At 44.0% G+C, this 19,735-nt stretch overlaps 1 protein-coding gene across 4 annotated transcripts in view; it reads left to right on the top strand.

Moving 5' to 3' along the window:
• The first annotated feature begins 961 nt into the window (after window positions 1-961).
• Window positions 962-19,735, top strand: part of TPX2 (TPX2 microtubule nucleation factor) — a 45,810-nt gene continuing 27,036 nt past the window's right edge. For 3 of the 4 annotated variants that reach the window (XM_040981673.1, XM_040981672.1, XM_040981669.1), the window contains exons 1-5: window positions 5,995-6,066; window positions 13,643-13,815; window positions 14,815-14,937; window positions 17,689-17,797; window positions 18,501-18,629. In XM_040981673.1, the coding sequence (XP_040837607.1) occupies window positions 13,710-13,815; window positions 14,815-14,937; window positions 17,689-17,797; window positions 18,501-18,629 (467 nt within the window). In that variant the 5' untranslated portion in view covers window positions 5,995-6,066; window positions 13,643-13,709. Of the gene's footprint in view, window positions 1,048-5,994; window positions 6,067-13,642; window positions 13,816-14,814; window positions 14,938-17,688; window positions 17,798-18,500; window positions 18,630-19,735 lie in introns of those variants that run through there. The other variant, XM_040981671.1, reaches the window with a different exon arrangement.

Here is a 19,735-nt window from a genome sequence, read left to right as displayed (position 1 = left end):
ACGCTATTGCGCTGGGCCCTATTACACAATTACTATAAATTCCCTTAAATTAAAAGCCACAAAACAAAATCAACAACAGAAAGAAAGTTAACAAATTTACAACGCCATGAAGTTAAATAACTTCATGTTAACTTCAATGTGTCGCTGAAGAAATTAAAATAAAAATCCTTCTTGTGAGTCAGTGAAAAGGGAACTATTTTGAAGAAATGAAAATGAATGCCGGAGATGCGCCGATCTGAAGCCAGGAGCCAGGAACTTCCTCCAGGTCTCCCAAGCGGGTGCAGAATCCCAAGGCTTTGGGCCGTCCTGGACTGCTCTCCCAGGCCACAGGCAGGGATAGCCTGTGGGATGGGAAGTGGGGCAGCTGGGATAGGAACCTTTAGCATCTAGGTTGCCATTCTGTGCAGTTAGCTCTTTTTCTGTGGAAATGAGAGCAGGGTGCAGAAGGGACTAAAGGAGAACCGCCCCGTACCTCGCGCGCTGGGGTCCGTTAGGCCGAGGGTCTGGACTGCGGGAGGGGTTGGACTCCTTAAGGCTGGGGCGAGTCTACCCTGTATGTAGGAAACACCCACTGAGATGAACAAACATTCAAGGTACAACAAACGATGGCAAGAATAACTTTTAGAGTTCTCTTTTTAGGAAAACTCTACAGAGCTTCCTAGGTGGGTGCAAGCTGGGGTGTCATCTAGGCGGGCCCCCCACCTCCGCGGTGGGTACCACCTTCCCCAGATGGAGTTGGAGGAGCAGAGAGTTCTGGGCTTTGTAGTAACGTCCTCTATCAGAGTTGTTCCCAGGCGGGTTGACGTTGACCCACAAGACTACATTTCCCAGGAGGCCCTAAGGCGATTTTGTCCCTCCTCCAGACTTCCGGCGTCGCTGCGCCTTCTAGGACCAATCGGGACGCGGAGGTGGTCGGCTCCTAAGGCTGTGATTGGTGTATTCAACTAGGCTTCCTGGGTTCAAATTTTTCAACGGTACGAGGCCCGCGGCGGGCTTGCGGGAGCTGGGGTGGCTGGGCTGACGCCACTCCCGGCGAGCTGAGCTGAGGTGAGACGCGGGAGGAACCGAGGCTCGGGGCTCTCGCGGTGTCGGGACTGCTGGAGATGGCCTCGAGTGCCAGGCGGTCACGGTGCCGAGCTCGGCGGGACGGGAGTGAGGCTGGAGCGGGGCTTGGGGGCGCCGCGTCTGTCGGGAATGGAGGCCGGGAAGCGGGAGGCTGTTCTGCCTGGCTCCGCGTTCCCTTTCACGGCGAGGCAGGCGCTGTGCTTCCCGCGAGTCCCCGCGTCCAGAGAAGCGGGGTGTTTGCGTGGAGGGGGATGTGTGCACAACTGCGTATCAGAACTCATGTGAGATAGATTAATTAGATGGCGAGGAACACAATGGAGGGAGGCTTTGAAATCTCTTGGAGTTGAAAATGAATTCCGTTTTGCTCTGTTTCTTGTCTGGTTCTCGCCCCTTCCCCCCCCCCCCCCCCCGCCTTTTTTGTTGTTTGGAATCGCTGGATATGGTTGCCTTTCTGACTTCTTTGCTTAGAACGTTTGTAGACTGCAGGGAGAAGGGAAGCCTCTAGCATGGCTGGACCCCAGTTTACTGCCTCTGTCGCTTCCTTTTCTCACGTGCATTCCTGCAGAGGCGAGAAGAGCGGGTTTTTTTTTTTTTTTTTTCTTTACGATGTCGCGATTTTGTTCCCTGGTGCATCTTCACCTGTGTCCGTCCTTGGAGTTTTGCTTTGCTCGTCAGGTGTCGTCAGAAACAGGACAGTGGTAGTGAGGACGTTCTGTACTGGGAGCTGAGTGGGTGATGCCACCTGCGAGACCGCCCCCCGAATCCGATTTGAATGTTCTCGGTTGGTTTTGTTTCTACTTGGTTTTCAGTTAGCCAGTGAATGGACCTTTGAGGGTCTCCGGTGGACTCAGACTGATGTGAAATACTTGTTGGCATCCAGATATGCTTTGGGGAACCAAAACACGGATTTAAATGGACAAGCAGAACATGACAAGACTGCACCTGCGTTGTGCTTTGGCAGTTCAGAGGTGACTGAAATCGGGGGGTCGCTTTGTGCGGAGCAGGGAGGCCTACTGGCCTGGAGAACAGCGGAGTTGGATTAGACAGAGTCTCAAACAGTCGCGAGGTGTAGGGATCACTCAATATTACCACTGTCTGAATTGACTACAAAATGGCAGGTCTGGAAAACTGGATTGTATTCAGTTTTTTTTTTAAGTTCAGAATGATTTAAATAGGCTTATTTTGTCCAGCCTTATGTTGAAATCTGTTTTCCAACCTGGATAAAGTTGATTATCCTGCAGTTGTAATGCAGTTTGTCTAGGAGCAGGGATTGTTCAGGCAGTGGGGAAAGCTATGCTCTGTATCCCCTGTGGGCTTGTCTCCTTTTCCGGATCTCCTTATTTTTTTTTGGAATTGCTGTGCCAGAAAGCAGGAGGGATCTAAAGACTGGGGCCGACCTGGTTCTCTTTGCCATGGATAGCGATGTTAGGGAGCAAGAATTAGCGGCCCGGAGAGTCAAGCGCCAAGGTAGCCTGTGGATACAGATGTGTTTGACACAGAGATGAGCAGCTCCAGAGCCTGCAGAAAAAAGGATGGAGAAGTGGAGTAAGATTCTGTTTTTGTTTGCATAAGGAAATTTGATAAAAGAGAAAGACGTTAAATATTAACAAGGAAGGCATAACATTAAATGCAGTAGGTTACTTTGGAAATTTAAAAGAAATAATATTGTACTTTTTTTTTTTTTTTGCAGAAGAGGATGATAGAAGTTTATATTTTTGAGAGCCTATTATTGTTTTGATGTTTGAATAGAAGTACTCACTACCACCCCTGGGTGTCAGTGTTCCTGAACTGCAGGCGTTGGGAGGATGGGAGTCAGGTCAGAAACCAGGACACTGATGTGCACTTTACAGAGGAAGCAAAGCTTCGGCCTGCAGCAGTGGTCGCTGCGGGGGTCTGGCCTGCAGGGAGCTCTGTGCTGCTGGACTCTTAGGGTCGCCCTGTGCTGCCTAGCATGGCTGGCCTACGCCTTTCCTGCCTCTTCCTGGTCCTCAGGAATCCTTTTACTGTGGAGAAGTCCAGTCTGTCCCGTTGACGTACTGCTGCTGCTTGATAAGAGCTATCTGTTAGACTTCACGATTTTAGAAAAGAGATAAGTTTGTACGGCAACATTGAGCTAAATCCTGGATGATTTTTTTTTTTTTTTTAAGATTTATTTATTTTTATTAGAAAGGCAGGTATAGGGCCCGGCGCGGTGGCGCAAGTGGTTAAGTCCTCGCCTTGCACGCCCGGGATCCCATATGGGCGCCGGTTCTAATCCCGGCAGCCCCGCTTCCCTTCCAGCTCCCTGCCTGTGGCCTGGGAAAGCAGTCGAGGACGGCCCAAAGCTTTGGGACCCTGCACCCGCGTGGGAGACCCGGAAGAGGCTCCTGGCTTCGGATCGGCATAGTATCGGCCCGTTGCGCTCGCTTGGGGAGTGAATCATCGGATGGAAGATCTTCCTCTCTGTCTCTCCTCTCTGTATATCCGCCTTTCCAATAAAAAATAATAAAAATAAATCTTTAACAAAAAAAAAAAAAAAAATTTACAAAAAATTCAATAAAAACATCTACTATAGAAAGGCAGGTATACAGAGAGGAGGAGAGACAGAGAGGAAGATCTTCTGTCCAATGATTCACTCCCCAAGTGGCTGGCGGCAATGGCTGGTGCCGAGCTGATCCAAAGCCAGGAGCCTCCTCCGGGTCTCCCACGCAGGTGCAGGGTCCCAGGGCCTGGATTGTCCCCGACTGTCCTCCCAGGCCACAAGCAGGGAGCTGGATGGGAAGCGGGATAGCCGGGGTTAGAACCAGCGCCTATATGGGATTCTGGCGCTTCAAAGGTGAGGACTTTAACCACTATGCTATCATGCCAAGCCCAAGTCTTGGATGATTTAAGCCACAGGTCAGGCTGTTTGTGAAGGAGTAGGGGGGATTAATACAGCAACATTGTGAGTGTTCAGACAACTTTTTTTTAAAAAAGATTTATTTTTTATTGGAAAGGCAGATATCCAGAGAAAAGGAGCTAGAAAAATCTTCTGTCTGCTGGTTCACTCTCCAGGGGGTCAAGTGGCTGGAGCTAAGCCTTTCTGCACTTGGTCTTAGCCAAAAGGCTGAGAAGCAATGCTAAGCCTCTGAAGCCAGAAGCCAGGAGTTTCTTCTAGGTCTCCCACACAGGTGCAGGGTCCCAAGGCTTTGAGCCATCCTCGACTGCTTTCCCAGGCCACAAGCAGGGAGCTGGATGGGAAGTGGAGCAGCCTGTTCTGTACTTGCAGAGTGCCCTCTGTGAGTGGCCTGTTGCAGCCGGGATCCCCCAGGATTGTGATTTGTACTGCCCTACAGTCGGTGCCCATATGGGATCCTGATACTTGCAAAGGGGGATTTAGCCACTGAGCCGTTGTGCCGGATTCCAGAATGCATGTTTTTAAAAGACCTTGGATTGGGCTCGGTGCGAGAGTGTAGTGGTTAAAGTCCTCGCCTTGCATGCACACCCGGGATCCTGTATGGGCGCCGGTTCTAATCCCGGCAGCCCTGCTTCCTTCCCATCCAGCTCCCTGCTTTGTGACCTGAGACAACAGTTGAGGACGACCCAAATCCTTGGGACCCTGCACCTGTGTGGGAGACCTGGAAGAGCTGGCTCCTGGCTTCAGATTGGCTCAGCTCCAGCTGTTGCAGTCACTTGGAGAGATGGAAGATCTTCCTCTCTGTCTCTCCTCTCTGTATATCCGCCTTTCCAATAAAAATAAATAAATCTTAAAAAAAAAAAAAGACTTTCGATACATGATGCCAGGTTTGGCATGTGGAGATTATGTTGGTTTACACACCCACTGAGTAGCATATATTCACATGGACCAAAAAATATATATATTCTTAAAATAGATAATATATTCATACAGTAGAAAATCAAATAACATAAAAATTACAGTGAGAAAAATCTTCCTTTAAGCTTGTCACCATCTGCCTGTCTTCCCATTGCCACTTCAATAAATACTTTTAGTAAATTTTTGGGTTCTTGTTTGCACGTATTTCCCAAAGCAGATACTTTTTGAGGGCACTATTTCTGCAAGTCAGAAATGATTGTCATTTGACTAGAATTGTAACCTCATAGCCATGTACCCTTACAGACTCTTAGCTGCTTACTATTGGGGTAGCAGAAAACATCAGGACATGACAAGTGTTCATTTTGTATATATCTTACTTATTTGAAATGTACAATTAGAAAGAGGGTGAGGGCCCCGCATGGTGGCCTAGCAGCTTGAACGCCCTGGGATCCCATATGGGCACCGGTTCTAATCCCAGCAACTCCACTTCCCATCCAGCTCCCTGCTTTTGGCCTGGGAAAGCAGTTGAGGATGGCCCAAAGCCTTGGGACCCTGCACCCATGTGGAAGACCTGGAGGAAGTTCCTGGTACCTGGCTTCAGATTGGCATAGCACTGGCCGTTGCGGTCACTTGGGGAGTGAATCATCAGATGGAAGATCTTTCTCTCTGCCTCTTCTCTCTGTGTAATTGACTTTCCAATTAAAAACATAAAAGTAATTCTTAAAAAAAAAAAAAAAGAGAAACAGAGGGGAGACATAGCACTTATGTCTACTGGTTCACTCAGCAGGCGGCTGCCATGGCTAGGCAGGGCTGGGCCAGGCTGGAGGCTGGAGCTTCTTACGGGTGCCGCACTTCATTCCAGATGTGTTAGGAAGCTGGATTGGAAGTGGGGCAACTGGGACAGGCACTGGCACCCCTATGGGATGCCACTAAGGTGCTGGCTTTGCTAGCTACCATAATGCTGGCCTCATTTGTAACGGTTTAGAAAGGAAAACGTGAACCTCACAAGTCTGGGAGAGAAATGGTTGAAAAATATACTTAAGGTTTCTGTATAGTAATGAATCAGAACCAGTATCTATGAGTGCTGTGTTAACTTCTGAGATTTGGATAGTGAGAAATTATCATTGCATTTTAAATTGGCCCAATTTAGGAGACTTCATGGATCTTTTTCCGTAAGCAGATCGAGTTTCACTTAAAAGTTAGCAAAGGTAAGTGTGGAAACACTAAGTCCATTAAACTTTTCTCAGACTTAGTTTGTGACTTTGATTAAGAGTTAGAGTTGCACACTGGATTAAGTTCCCATCTACTGCCTCCTGCTAATCCCTTATGCAGAAGGAAAAATGTAGGTGTTTTCTCCATGGGGAAGATGAAAATAACTCAACTGTGTTTTACTTGTGGTACTGTAATAGGATCTCCTCTGTCTTCTGAAAGGGAAGAGCGTGTCCCTGAAGAATGGCATTGCCTGGGATGGGACTGTGCTCACCGTGCTTTCCATGAAGTTTGACTTGTGTTTATTCGGTTCCATTGCCAGTCGTTGAACTCTTGATTTCCCCTCTAGCAGAAAAGGGCAAGGCACCGCTCACAGACTGGGAAATAGGGTGATTGAGAACATCCATCACCCCAAAGTCTTTGTTTTGCTAGGAATTGCTTGTCCACTATTTCAGGCCTGCTCAGAATGCGCCCTCTGTAGCAGTCCCTTGCCCCCTTTGAGTACGCACCTTCTGATTTATAGAGCTTGTCAAGGCCAGTTATTTTTGGTTTGAAAGTGAAGAGAGGTAGGAGGCAATGGAGGTTTTTTCAGTTGAATGTGGAAATAGGTTACATTGCTACTTCTGTAACCCTGCCTGTACTTCTCCCCACTGATTCTGCCTTTTCCCTCAGAAGAAATCCCCGACATTCATTTTTAAGCATAGAATTCCCCAGGGCTCCCTCTATCGTTTAGGTGTCACTTCCATCTGAGGGCGTCTGTGCCCGCCTCTCCACAGGCTCTGTACTTGCAGAGTGCCCTCTGTGAGTGGCCTGTTGCAGCTGGGATCCCCCAGGATTGTGATTGTACTGCCCTACAAGGAGGAAGCACAGGAGTCTGTAGATGTCCTTTCTGGCCTTGCTTTTTGAAAGTAAAAATGGGCTGTGTATTTGGATGAGGGGCCCTTGGAAGAGATGGTTTGAAAGGAACCTCACTGGCTCCTGGCCTGTGGGATAGGTCTTTTGCTTGGGTCCGTTGTAGGATTGCTTGTCATTAATAGCCGTTTTTGCTGCTTAGAATGTTTCTGGTTTTAGAGGAATTGGAGCTGTGGTCGATCCAGAGGCTTGTGAAATGAGAAGCCGAGTCCCTGCTTGGCAGCTTGATTGGTTTGGGGGAACGTGGTTGACGCAGGTGCTTTTTTTTTTTCCCTCGGTGTGACCTGTTGACAGAAATTCAATCTTGATGAAGGGGTACAGGAAGGCTTCCAGTTCCAGCCATGCCTGGGGTGCTCTCACTTAGGCTGTTGCCTTTGGCTCTAGGATCTCCCATCTCCTAGTAGGCTTTGTGGACCTTAATTTTTGGTCTACATGTCCCAATATTTATTTTTTTGTGGGATAAGTAATATTGTGAAAGTGGCTTTGTCGCTGTCCCGCAGCGATGGACTTGGTGCACGGAGCCGACAATAACACGCGTGGACTCTGATGGTCAAAGCCGAAGTTTATTAGGGGCATCAGACTTTATACACTGAGAGTCCATACTGTGTCCCTCTCTTGATTGGAATTCCTTTTGTTTTGTATATCCCACCAGGTGTTCTCATTTACATGCTGTTTATACCAAAGGTAGCCATTAGGTTGTTGTCATGCAAATACTGTCCAATGAACTGCAAACCTGTGCTCGCTGACCTTCCAGGCTCACAACGTCCTCCTACATGGCTTGATCTAATAAATTCATTTGGTTTTCTCCGCGTTCTGCTGTCAGTCCTCCCTGAAGGAGATGTCACACTGCTCAATGGGTAGTGTTTGCTTTCCTGCTTATTTTTATCACTGAGGGGAATCTCATGAGTTGGCTCTATTAGATCAAAACCTCTCAAAACAAGATTTTTTCTTTTAATTAAAGTTTTTATTTATTAATTTGTTGTAACACATTGTTTTTTTAAAGATTTGTTTATTTTACCTGGAAAATCAGAGTTGCAGAGAGAGGGAAAAACAGAATTCTTCCATCTGCTGGTTCATTCCTCAAGGTGGAATGGCCAGAGCTGAGCCGATCTGAAACCAGGAGCCAAGGACTTCTTTCTATTTATTTATTTATTCATTCATTAGTTTATTAATTTATTTATTTTTAAAAGATTTATTTATTTTTATTGGAAGGGTGGACATACAGAGAAGAGGAGAGACAGAGAGGAAGATCTTCTGTATGATGGTTCACTTGCCAAGTGACTGCAGCGGCTGGAGCTGATCCAATCCAAAGCCAGGAGCCAGTAGCTCTGGGCCCCATTCATTTATTTTTATTGCGAAGTCAGGTATACAGAGTGTAGGAGACACAGAGAAATATCTTCCATCCAATAATTCACTCCCCAAGTGACTGCAATGGCCGGTGCTGCGCTGGTCCGAAGCCAGGAGCCCAGATCCTCTTCCAGTTCTTCCACACAGTTGCAGGGTCCCAAGACTTTGGGCCATCCTCAACTGCTTTCCCAGGCCACAAGCAGGGAGCTGGATGGGAAGTGGAGCCACTGGGAAAAGAACTGGTGCCCATATGGGATCCCAGTGTGTTCAAGGCAAGGACTCCAGTCGCCAGGCCATGGTGCCAGGCCCAAGGATTTCTTTCAGGTCTCCTACATGGGTGTGGAAGCCCCCGGGACTAGGGCCATTCTGAGTTGCCTTTCCAGCCCACAAGCAGGGAGTTGTATGGGACGTGGAGCTGTTGGGACTTGAACCCCTTTGGGATGCTGCTGCCGCAGAGAGAGGCTTAGCTTGTAGTCCCTTACTTATTAATCTAAAAGAGTGAAAGAGGTGGAGAGGCTGATATTTCATCTTTGGGGTCATTTCCCACAATTACTGATTTTGGTGCAGGCTGAAACCAGGAGCCCAGGACTTCATCTGAGTCTTCCACAAGTGTAATTGGGGCAAAGCACTTGGGCCATGTTTTTCTGCACTCCTGGGAGCATTAGCAGGGAGTTATCTCAGAAGCAGAGCAGCTGGGGCTTTTACTGCCACACTGATATGGGATGACAGTATTGCAAGTGGTGGCTTAACCTACTTTACCACAATATCAGCTTCTCTCGAAAGGTGCGTTATTTTTTTTTAAATGCATCAAGTTTGAGAATGTTTTTACTTTTAAAGTTTAACTTTAAAACAATTAGTTAAAAGTTAGATGTACTTTGATTTTCATTTTTTTGTGCTTTGCCTCCAGCTTGGAACATAGTCCTGATGATGATGAAACTCCTTTTTGTAATTTCTTTTACTCAAGAATATCTATTGAAAGTCTTCACTAACCTCTAACATAGAACAAACACTTTGTGTGCAAAAATAGTCTTCTAGAAAAAAAAGTTAGGGCCTGGCGTGGTAACCTAGTAGTTAAGTCCTTACCTTGCACGCATTGGGATCCCATATGGGCACCAGTTCTAATCCTGGCAGCTCCACTTCCCATCCAGCTCCCTGCCTGTGGGCTGGGAAAGCAGTTGGTCAGCCCAAAGCCTTGGGATTCTGCACTTGTGTGGGAGACCTGGGGGAAGCTCCTGGTTCCTGGCCTTGGATTAACTCAGCCTTGGCTGCTGCTTCATCTGGCAATGTAGCTTCGTAATCAGAAAAAAAGAAGATAAGATGTGAGGAGGACTTGAATTGAAACACTTTCCAGCTGTTTTCAGCAGCATGCTTTGATGGAGTGATTTTTAAGAAGTGAAGCGGGTTAGCTGCATTTTCGCATTCCTTCCTCTCCCTCCCCCAGCCTTACTTGTCTTCATAGCTTTCCTTTCTGGGAAGTATTCCCAGTGACCCGGCTTAGCAGTAAGATCATGGGAATCCAAGATTTTCCCATGTCTTCCAGCGTGTTTGCTTACAAAGGCAGGGAAAGTTGCACTAAGGGAATTTTTTAAGCAGTGTCACTCACTTCACTGTCATTCTTTTGAATAGAAACGCGGTCAAGGAATAGAAGCATCAGAGGTCAAGTGGCAGTGATAATGCCCTCTGGCAGTGTCTTTGATAGCACCTGAAATGCCTTGTCATTTGTATATGGCAAGTAGGAAGGCAGGCAGAGTGATCTGCCCATTGTCGTACATGTAGTAAATGTCAGGGCTGGGATTCTGGACTTCTGTGTTTCACTGTTTTTGATGTAACAGAAAATGTTTTGTATACAAAAGTGATTTTAAAAAAAGGTTAGTTTATTTGAAAGGCAGAGTTACAGAAAGGAGACAGATTTTCTTTCTTCTGGTGTTTCACATCTTTTTTTTTTTAAAGATTTATTTATTGGAAAGTCAGATATACAGAGAGGAGGAGAGACAGAGAGGAAGATCTTCCGTCTGATGATTCACTCTCCAAGTGACCGCAACGGCTGGTGCTGTGCCGATCCAAAGCCAGGAGCCAGGAGCCTCCTCCGGGTCTCCCACACGGGTGCAGGGTCCCAAAGCTTTGGGCCATCCTCGACTGCCCTCCCAGGCCGCAAGCAGGGAGCTAGATGGGAAGTGGAGTTGCTGGGATTAGAACTGGCACCCATATGGGATCCTGGTGCTCTCAAGGTGAGGACTTTAGCTGCTAGGCCACACTGCAGGGCTTTGGTGCTTCACATCTTAAAGGGCTACAGTGACCAGCATCAAAGAAGGCTGGAGATACGTAACCGCTGAACAGGGCCCAGTGATGCCAAGGCCTGTGGAGTCCGCTCATGGACACCGGGGCCTGCTGCAGTTCTAGCTATTTTATCTGCCTTCAAAGAGAATGAAAGGAAAAGGGCCAGAGCAAGAGCTGTGGCTGTATCAGCAACATAAGGATTTTCACATATGACGTGCATTTGAGTGTATTTAGTGTACTTGATGATGTTCAATAAAAAACGTTTAATCATACTTGTGTTAACCTTCTGCTTTTCTTTATACTTAATGGGTTATACTGTATACTTTGAATACTGTGTACTGTCCCCTCTTATTTTTAGGGTGTAATTTGACCTGAGCTCTGTGTAGATTTTTGTAGGTTCCTTTGTACATGGGCCTCAATCTAGTTTTTGTGAGATGATGTAGTCTTATCTCAATATTACTGAGAGATGAGCATGCTATCGTCAAGCCTGCAGTTTGTGACTCCTAGCAAATACTCACTAGAGTTTCTCTTGTGAATAATGACAGTGGAAATGAGGGATACTGAAACATTTAGAGTGGAAGTAAGAAGGAATGCATTTAAGACAAAAGACTATAGAGAATGAATCTGTTTCAAAATAAGTATAGTTCTATTTTCTATGCAGATAGAGGCCGTTACTATATTAACATGCTTCTCCAGTTCACAAGGACAGAGGGCAGAAGGGTGTGGAAAAGAGCGTTGTCCTGAAGTTAGAAGCAGTTCTGGATAGAGCTGTCCTGACGTAACTGCGATACTGGGCAAGCATTTAATCTTTGATCCTCAGCCTCCTCTTCTTGGATGGGGATAAAAATGGCCTCTGTACAGGACTATGTAAGCATTAGAAGTAGTCCGTATTTAGTACTTCATAGAGCTGGTATAATAAGCACCTCTGGTTATTTTTATTTATTTATTTATTTATTTTACCATTATTGGTATTATTGTGATCTTGGAATACTCGTTTTTGCTTTAATTAATCTTTACATGTAAAGTGCAAAAGCTTCTGAAATGTTACTTAGAACATTGTTCAATAGGTGTTTGTGGAATTGTGCCTTTAGGGATTTCATGGAAGACACCCTGGGAAGGTGAAGTTTTCTGGTATATAGATTGAAGCAAATGTTTGTTACAACAGCTGTTTCTGAGATGTGTAAGACCCAGAAGTAATGATCCACTTAACTGCAAGAAGCTAATGAAGTGCTGGCTGAAACATTGAGCAGCCTGTTGCTTGGGTGTAACTAACCTGTAGTGATGTTGTAGTTTAGAGGTGTGAGTGCTGTGTTGGTGCCCAGAGCTGATGAGACTTTTGGAAACCAGTAGACTCCTCTAGTTGGGGAAGTAAGCTTTTTGTTTGGTTGGTTGTTTTTTTGTGTGTGTGATTCTAAGATTTATTTATCTGAAAGTAAGAGAGAGGTTTCCACCCACTGGTTCACTCCTCTAGTGGCTGAAATCGCCATGACTGAGCCTTGCTGAAGCCAAGAGCTTCACCTGTGTTTCCCATGTGGGTGGCAGGGACTCACTGCTGCTTTAGGGAGCTGGATTGTGGGTGGAGCTGCCAGGACACAAACAGATGCAGCTCTACTTACAGGTGGCAGCTTTTTCATTATGCCACACTGTTGACCTCATGAGTATTTTTTGAAAATCAGAGTTATAGTGAGAAATATCTTCCATGCATTAATTCACTGCTCAAAAGGCCATAGCAGCAAGGGGCTTTGCCAGGCCAGTAGCCCAGAGTTTCTGTGCTTTGCACATAGGTGCAAGGGCCCAAGGACTTGGGCCTTCTTTTATTGCTTTCCAGGTGTTTTAGTGGGGTTCTGTATCAGAAGTAGAGCAGTGGGACATGAACCAGCATCCGTATGGGATGCCTGCATTTCACAAAGTAGTTTAACCCAGTAAGTCATGGCACTGGCCCCAGGTATTCTCTTGAAGAGCAGTTCCACCTGTTTTTTTTTAGAATTTTTCTTTTCTTTTTTTGAAGGTTTATTTTTATTTGAAGGGCATGGTTACAAAGAGGAGAGACACAGATCTTCCAACTGCTGATTCATTCCACAGATGGCTGCAATGGCTGGAGCTGGGCTGATCTGAAGCCAGAAGCTTCTTCCAAGTTTCTCTTGTGGGTTTAGTGGCCCAGAGATCTCCTGGTGCTTTCCTAGGCCACGATCAGGGAGCTGGATTGAAAGCAGAGCAACCGGGAATTAATGCCCATATGGGGCCTAGCTTGCTATGCTTCAGTGTCAGCCCCTTAGGAAGAAGAAATTTAGCTTCAAGGATGTTCTAGAAGTATCATTAAAGTGAGAACACTGAAAGTCTAAAAAATATGGATAAATATTTCTGGCACATCCATTATTTAAATGCTTTGGTTAGAAGTAGATGCAGTGAGTAATATCTGTTCTTAAGGAGAGAGATTTACATAGTTAATATAATTGAATGGGGCTCGGCACAATGACTCCATCCATGGCTAAATCCTCACCTTGCAAGTGCCAGGATTCCATATGGCCTCCAGTTGATGTTCCTGCTGCTCTCGTTCAGCTCCCTGCCTGTGGCCCGGGAAAGCAGTCGAGTACAGCACAAAGCCTTGGGACCCTGCACCAGTGTGGGAGACCTGGAAGAGGTTCCTGGCTTCGGTTGGCTCAGCTTCGTCCATTGCTGCCCCTTATATTCCTTCTCTCTATAAATCTGCCTTTCCAATAAAAATAAATAAATAAATGCTTTTTAAAAAACTGGATGATGTTGTAGAAGAGATTGGAAAAAAAAAGCACTGTAGATTTGGAAGGACTATTACATACTGCAGGTAGAAATTGGGTTTCTAGTTTTAGACATGTTTACTTTAAGGAGTATCTTCAAGTTATACCATCCTCAAAAAATGGTAACTTTTAGATTTATTTGACAAAATAAGACATACTGTTGTATTGATTTTCAAAATTACAAATGTTATAGTAAAATGAAACTAATTGTTAAGGAATCAAAAGTATAATATTTAACTAAGTTTCTGAACCATTTCTTTCCTAGAAGGTGACCTATTGGGAGAATTGATACAAATTCTGGGAAAAATCCGCTCTTCTGCACTAAGAGAACAATGTCGCATGTTAAAACTTCTTACACCTTTGACGCTCCCACCGAGTTCATCAATTTTACATCTTTGGATGATGAGGAAGATAGTGAAAATGTAGATTTGTGGTTTGGTAAGTGTCATTTTTTGAGGCCCTTGTTAGGATTAGTGACTCGCTTTGTGCTAGGATCTCTCAGATATAGAAGAAATTGCAAGAAAATAGCTGAAATTGAAATTCCCTTCTAGATTAAGCCACTTTGTTCTCCATGATATAGCTCTTGAGCAACACTAGTTTGAGTTGTGTAGACCTACTTAATATGCAGATTGATTTTGGTTTAAATTCTGACAGTTTGGAAAAATCTAGACAAAATATGTAACCTAGAAATATCTAGAGAGCTAAGAAGATTTTATGATTACATAAAAATATATAAATAGCTCATTTTATCATTTCCTTGAGTAAATGATTGGACTGAGGATTTGTCTTTCCAAGTTTTTCTTTAAAACAGCATCTGAATGTAAGTATAGTGAGAACTAAGTGAATCCCATAATCTTCCTTAGTTCTAGACTTCCTAAGTAGTCGCATCTTTTTATTCGGAGAATGGCTAGACGGGCACCTGTTGCTAGGAGAAGCTGCAGCAGTAGAGTACTTTGACTGTTTTGTGTGGATGAGTTCCTTGGGAAAACCCAGCTCTGCTCCATCCTTACACATCCCACATTCCTTTTATCTCCCTAGTCGAGGAAAATCTGTACAACTAGAAAATGTCTTTTGTAAATGTTACAGATTTTTGTGGCTACAGTATTCTGTAAGAGGAACATGATGCATTTGGGTGGTAGATAGTGCCAGCTCTTGCTGAATGGCCCTGACTGTGTGTCAAGCCAAGATAAGGAGGTATTCATAATGCAAAGTCTGCACTTTTCTTTTTCTAGAATCCATTGTTTAGTGTAACCAGCTTTTATTGTTTTTCTGGTCTATCTGAGGTGTACTGACTTCCTTTTGTTTGCTAGAACTTTGCTGGTTCTTTCAAATGAGTTGAAAGTGTCCTGGTGAAGGGCTTCAGTTGCCGTGTGAAGTGTGTGGCATTGATTATTGCTTTGTCGTTGATTGGATGTTGATGACTTTGCCTTTACACAGAGGAGAAGGCCAATTTGGAGAATAAATTTCCTGGGAAGAATGGGATTGGAGAACTTCCACTCTGCAAAACTGCTTTGAGAAAAACTAATCTTCAGCAAGCAGGTGTCACACCTTTGAGAACAGGTAAAAAAAAAAAAGGCCATCTTAGAAAACAGTCCTTGGCAGAAAGATGTGGCAGTACTTTGGAAATCTAAGGGGAGAGTTTGTCTAAATTCTTACTAATGGTACAATGAACTAATTTATGATAGCTAGCTACGTGCTGTGCTTTATGAAAAATCTTTTGGGACTTGAGCTAATTTGGAATTTAATTGTGAGTATATAACTGCTGTCTTTTAGATTTAGTGTAACCTAATGTGGGTGGGTCGGCCTGGGAAAGGAAACAATAGGAGAGCCATTGTACAAGAGTTTTTCTATCGTGTTTTTAATTTTAAAAGATAATTGACATTTAAAATGGTGGTTACTTAATGTGCAGAATATTGTCTTACTTGATGTAAGCGAGAGAAGTATTCTGTAAGAGGTCATAAATTGCTTTTGAAAATCATTAGTTAAAAATAAAGCAACTCTCTATACTTCAACATGTGATTCATCTACTAAAATTATAAGTTTCAGTGTGTTTTACTTGTGCAGTCATCATGATGATCATTATGCAATATTTCAAAATTATTCTGTGGGTAAATCTGAGGGCATCTTCAATCACACCATTACAAATTCTCCACTTAAAGAGTTAATTAGAGGGGAAATAATAGAAAAATGACTATATTTTCAGCAAATTCATTGATAAGCTTACAGTTAGAGCAGCTGTGTTGATTTTAGATGATTAATTCATGGGTATAGGACATAATTGTTGAGTTTGAGATGTGGACAAGCATCTTCCACATTTCTCTTCCAAAGGGATTAGAATTATATGGTGTGTTTCACCTGAAACATAGTCTTCAAAAAGTTTATGGAGGGACCAGAGTTCTGACTTAGTGGATTAAGCTACCTCTTGCATTGCCAGTATCACATGTGAGGCTAGTTTGAGTCCTGGCCACTCCAGTTCTGATCGAGTTCCCTACCGGCGTGTCAGGGAAAACGGCTGTAGATGGCCCATATGCTTGGGACTCTGCCCTCCCACATGTGCCTGTGGGTGCTACAGCCCAGCAGGGGTATCTCCAAAGTTTTCCTACTAGGCTTGGTCTCAGCCCAAGTTCTTGTTGGTGCTAGCAGGTGCTGCAGTCCAGCCTGACACGGCACAACCCCCAGCCCTAGCACTCGCTGGTGGGTATGGTGGCCTAGCCCAGCCTAGCCCAGCCCGGCCCATTCCCAGTCCTAGCCCTTACCTTCAAGTGCTACATTCTAGCCTGATCTGACCCCAGCCTTGACTTTTGTGTTCACCAACCTGAGGTTGCAAACTAATCAGGGTGACCCCAAAGAACTACCCCTACCAGATCTGCTCCAAACACAGCTCTGCAGAGCCCTGGTGGGTGCTATAACCTAGCCTAGCCCAGTCCACCCCCAGTCCTGGCTCTTGTGTGCATGGCTGGATGTTTTGCCCTGACTAGGAAGGCCCTCCAGATTCCTCCTTATGCTCCACCCCATCTCAGCTCCCTTGATTACCTGCTGGTACAGTGGCCTGGTCCTTAGAAGCCCACAGAAATCATGTAAGTAAATAAAATAAACCATCAGTCAAATAAACCCTCATTGGCCCCATTCCAACTTGTCCCCAATCCCCAGCCTCTGGCAGTGTGTGGCGCTGTCATGCACATTGCCATAGTGATGGCTGTGGGATAGGCCCCAGCTGGTGGGCACCCACATGGCAGGTGCTCTGCACCCCACCATCCCCCCAAATATTAAAGAAAAGAAATAGAATAGACAGCTAAGCTGGCCCACTGCTGTAGTTAATGTTGGCATTAACTATACCCAGAAAGTAAGCCAGCTATTGGCTGCTTTTCTCCTAGAAGTAAAACACTTAATTTGGGAAATGGCAACCTAGGCAGTTGGCTGCAGCTGGGATTCATGGTTGTTCTTGATTCTTCAGTTCCGTTGTTGCAACTCTCTGTGTCACAGTGGATGATTCTGATATTAAGATCAGATGCATTTTCTTTCCTTTAAACTATATCAGTTGCTTATCATTTTGCTATACTTTTAGTTAGCTTCATATTGGAAAATGCTCCTTGGAAGTTTTAACTGGATTTTTGGGAGGGTATTATTTTAGTTTTTTGAAAAACATCTTTGCTCCTTATTTTCTGGATCTTTGTCTTTTTTTTTTCATACACTCCTTTATTTTATAGGTGCACACGTTCAAGGAATGTTAGATGGGGAAGACTTTCCATTTTCATGTCTGAAAAAGTCATTGTTCCATTTTCAGTAAATAGTTCAAAGTTTGACTTAATATTAGAATTATATAATGAAATTTACTTTTATCGACTGCTGTGAAGGATTTGTTCATTTCCCTTCTATCTTCCTGTATTACTAATGAGAAATTCTGTGGTTTTTAGTCTTTTTATAGGTGATTTTTAGAATTTTCAGAATTTTGCCTTTAATGTTACTGTTCTGAATGTCAGGAGGCTGTATTTCTGAGGTTGAGTCAGAGGGGTGCAAATAGGCAGAGTTCTGGATGCTTCTTTTCTGTTTGGATAAAAGTAACTTTTTATTAATTGACATATAATATTTATTTGTATTTGTGTGATACAGTGATAATGTAAAATGTGTAAAGGTTGCTTTTATAAACTGGTCTTATAGATTTCATTGTAACTAAGGGTTTCAATGCTTAGCAGGTATGCATGTGTATATGATTTTTTATCTACAATTCTATATTAAGTTTCATATATATGTGTGTGTGTCCAGCTCATTCCTTGGAATTTCAGAGCTAATTGGCTTTTTGATCTCTCACAGTTGATAACACTTATAAAGAGGCAGAAAAAGAAAATATTTTGGAACAATCTGTGCCTTCAAAAGAAGTTGAGGGAGTCATTTTAAAAAATACTCCAACTCAGCCTCAGAGGTAAGCTTGTATAGGACTCACAAGTTGTAGCTATCAGAAATAAATAAATAAATAAATAAGTATAGTTGCTTTGACAGAGTAACATATATGTCTGTACTGTGCTAGAGTTTGTATTATATTATTTAATCCTTATAGAAATGTATTCTAATTAATGCTTCATTTGTGGATGAAGACTCAGAGATACTTAGCTGCTTGCCTAAGGTGGAAAGAAGAGCTGGCATTTCTTGCCTTACTTCCCAAATGCCTGTAATGGGCAGGACAGAAGCCAGGAGATAGGAACTCAGTGTAGATTTCCTACATGGGTGGAGGGACCAGATTTCCTGAGCCATCCCCAATATATCCTGGGATGCGCATTAGCAGGAAATCGGAATCGGGAGCAGAAAAGAACTGCACTCAAACCCAGGCACTTTGATAGGTAATAGGGGCATCCCAGTCATATTAACAGCTAACCTGGATGCCCAGCCCAACTAGAAAAGGAAAAGGTATACTGGGTGTTTGCAAGCAAGTTGTTTGTTTGTATTTTGCTTCATTGGGGTCTAATTTACAAATAATAGTATATATAAATATCCACATTTTTTGTGTTGGATTAACATTGGTTACAGCTTTAACATAATTTGACATACTTTTATGTTTCTGAAGAAAACTTGCATATTTGTAGTAGATGCATCCATTTTTGATTATTTTGTCAATTCCTTTACCATAGAAGGTCTATTAGACTGTCTGCTCAGAAGGATTTGGAACAAAAAGAAAAACATAATGTAAGAATGAAAGCTAAGAGATGTGCCACTCCTAGAACTGTCAGTGAAATCCCACCTTCCAAAAAAATGAAAGTGTAAGTAATTATGTTTCTTACTGCAAAAGTGGACTTTTTGTCCATTGTATACCTGTAAAGTAAGTTTTTTTCCCCTAAATTTAAACCTTAGAATGAACAGGGTCAAGTTACAAATGGCTAGTATTCAATCCCTTTGGTGCACTTAGAGCTTGGGAAACTTGTAAAGCTGTGACCATGGTGAGGTGAATGGATACCTAAGTCCTCAGAGGGTGCTCAAGTCTTAAATGTCATAGCAATGGCCTGTTTGCTTCTTTGGTTGAGGGCAAGCTGGATGGCTGGTGCTTGTTCATATCAGTTAGGCATGTATTTTGCTGCAAGTTAATAGTCTCTGAAGTGAAAACCACAGTCTCTGTGGTTTAATGAGTAGCGACTTACTTGCTTCACAGAAGCCTAGAAGTGTAATCTGCTGACTTTGATTTGCTGAGCTTTAACAGGACTAACAGCTCTGATTTTTTCCCTCTTGTTGTCTCATTGTCACAAGATTATTGCTGTATTTTTTAAAGATTTGTTTATTATTTATTGGGAAGGCAAATTTACATAGAGGAGAGACAGAAAGGTCTTCCATCTGCTGATTCACTTCCCAAGTGGTTGCAATGACCAGAACTGAGCTATCCGAAGCTAGGAGCCAAGAGCCTTTTCCGGGTCTCCCTTGTGGGTACAGGGTTGCAAGGCCTTGGACCATTTTCTTCTGCTTTCCCACTAGCAGGGAGCTGGTTGGCAGGTGGAGCAACTGGGACACTAACAGATGCCCATATGGATGGTGGCACCTGCAGACAGAGAACTAGCCAGTTGAGCCATTATGCTGGCCCCTATTGCTATATTTCTTTTTTAAAAACAATTTATTTGAAAGGCAGAATTACAGTGAGAGAGACAGAAATCATAGATCCATTGATTCAATCCCCTGATGGCCACAATAATCAGGGCTGGGTTCAGGTCAAAGTCAGAAGCTCGATCTTGGTGTCCCATATGGGTAGCAGGGATCCAATAACTTGACCATTATTATTAACTGCCTTCCCAGGGATGTGTAACTGGGACGCGAACAAGTGCTAATATGGGTGCTGGCGTTGAAAGAGGTGGCTTAACTCCTAGTGCCGCAATGTCAGTAA

The sequence above is a fragment of the Ochotona curzoniae genome, unplaced genomic scaffold (genome assembly GCF_017591425.1).
Source record: "Ochotona curzoniae isolate NIBS_2020 unplaced genomic scaffold, NIBS_Ocur_1.0 contig_3520, whole genome shotgun sequence".
NCBI lineage: Eukaryota > Metazoa > Chordata > Mammalia > Lagomorpha > Ochotonidae > Ochotona > Ochotona curzoniae.
Note: the sequence above shows the minus strand (reverse complement) of the source record. Positions and strands in the feature narration are given on the sequence as shown.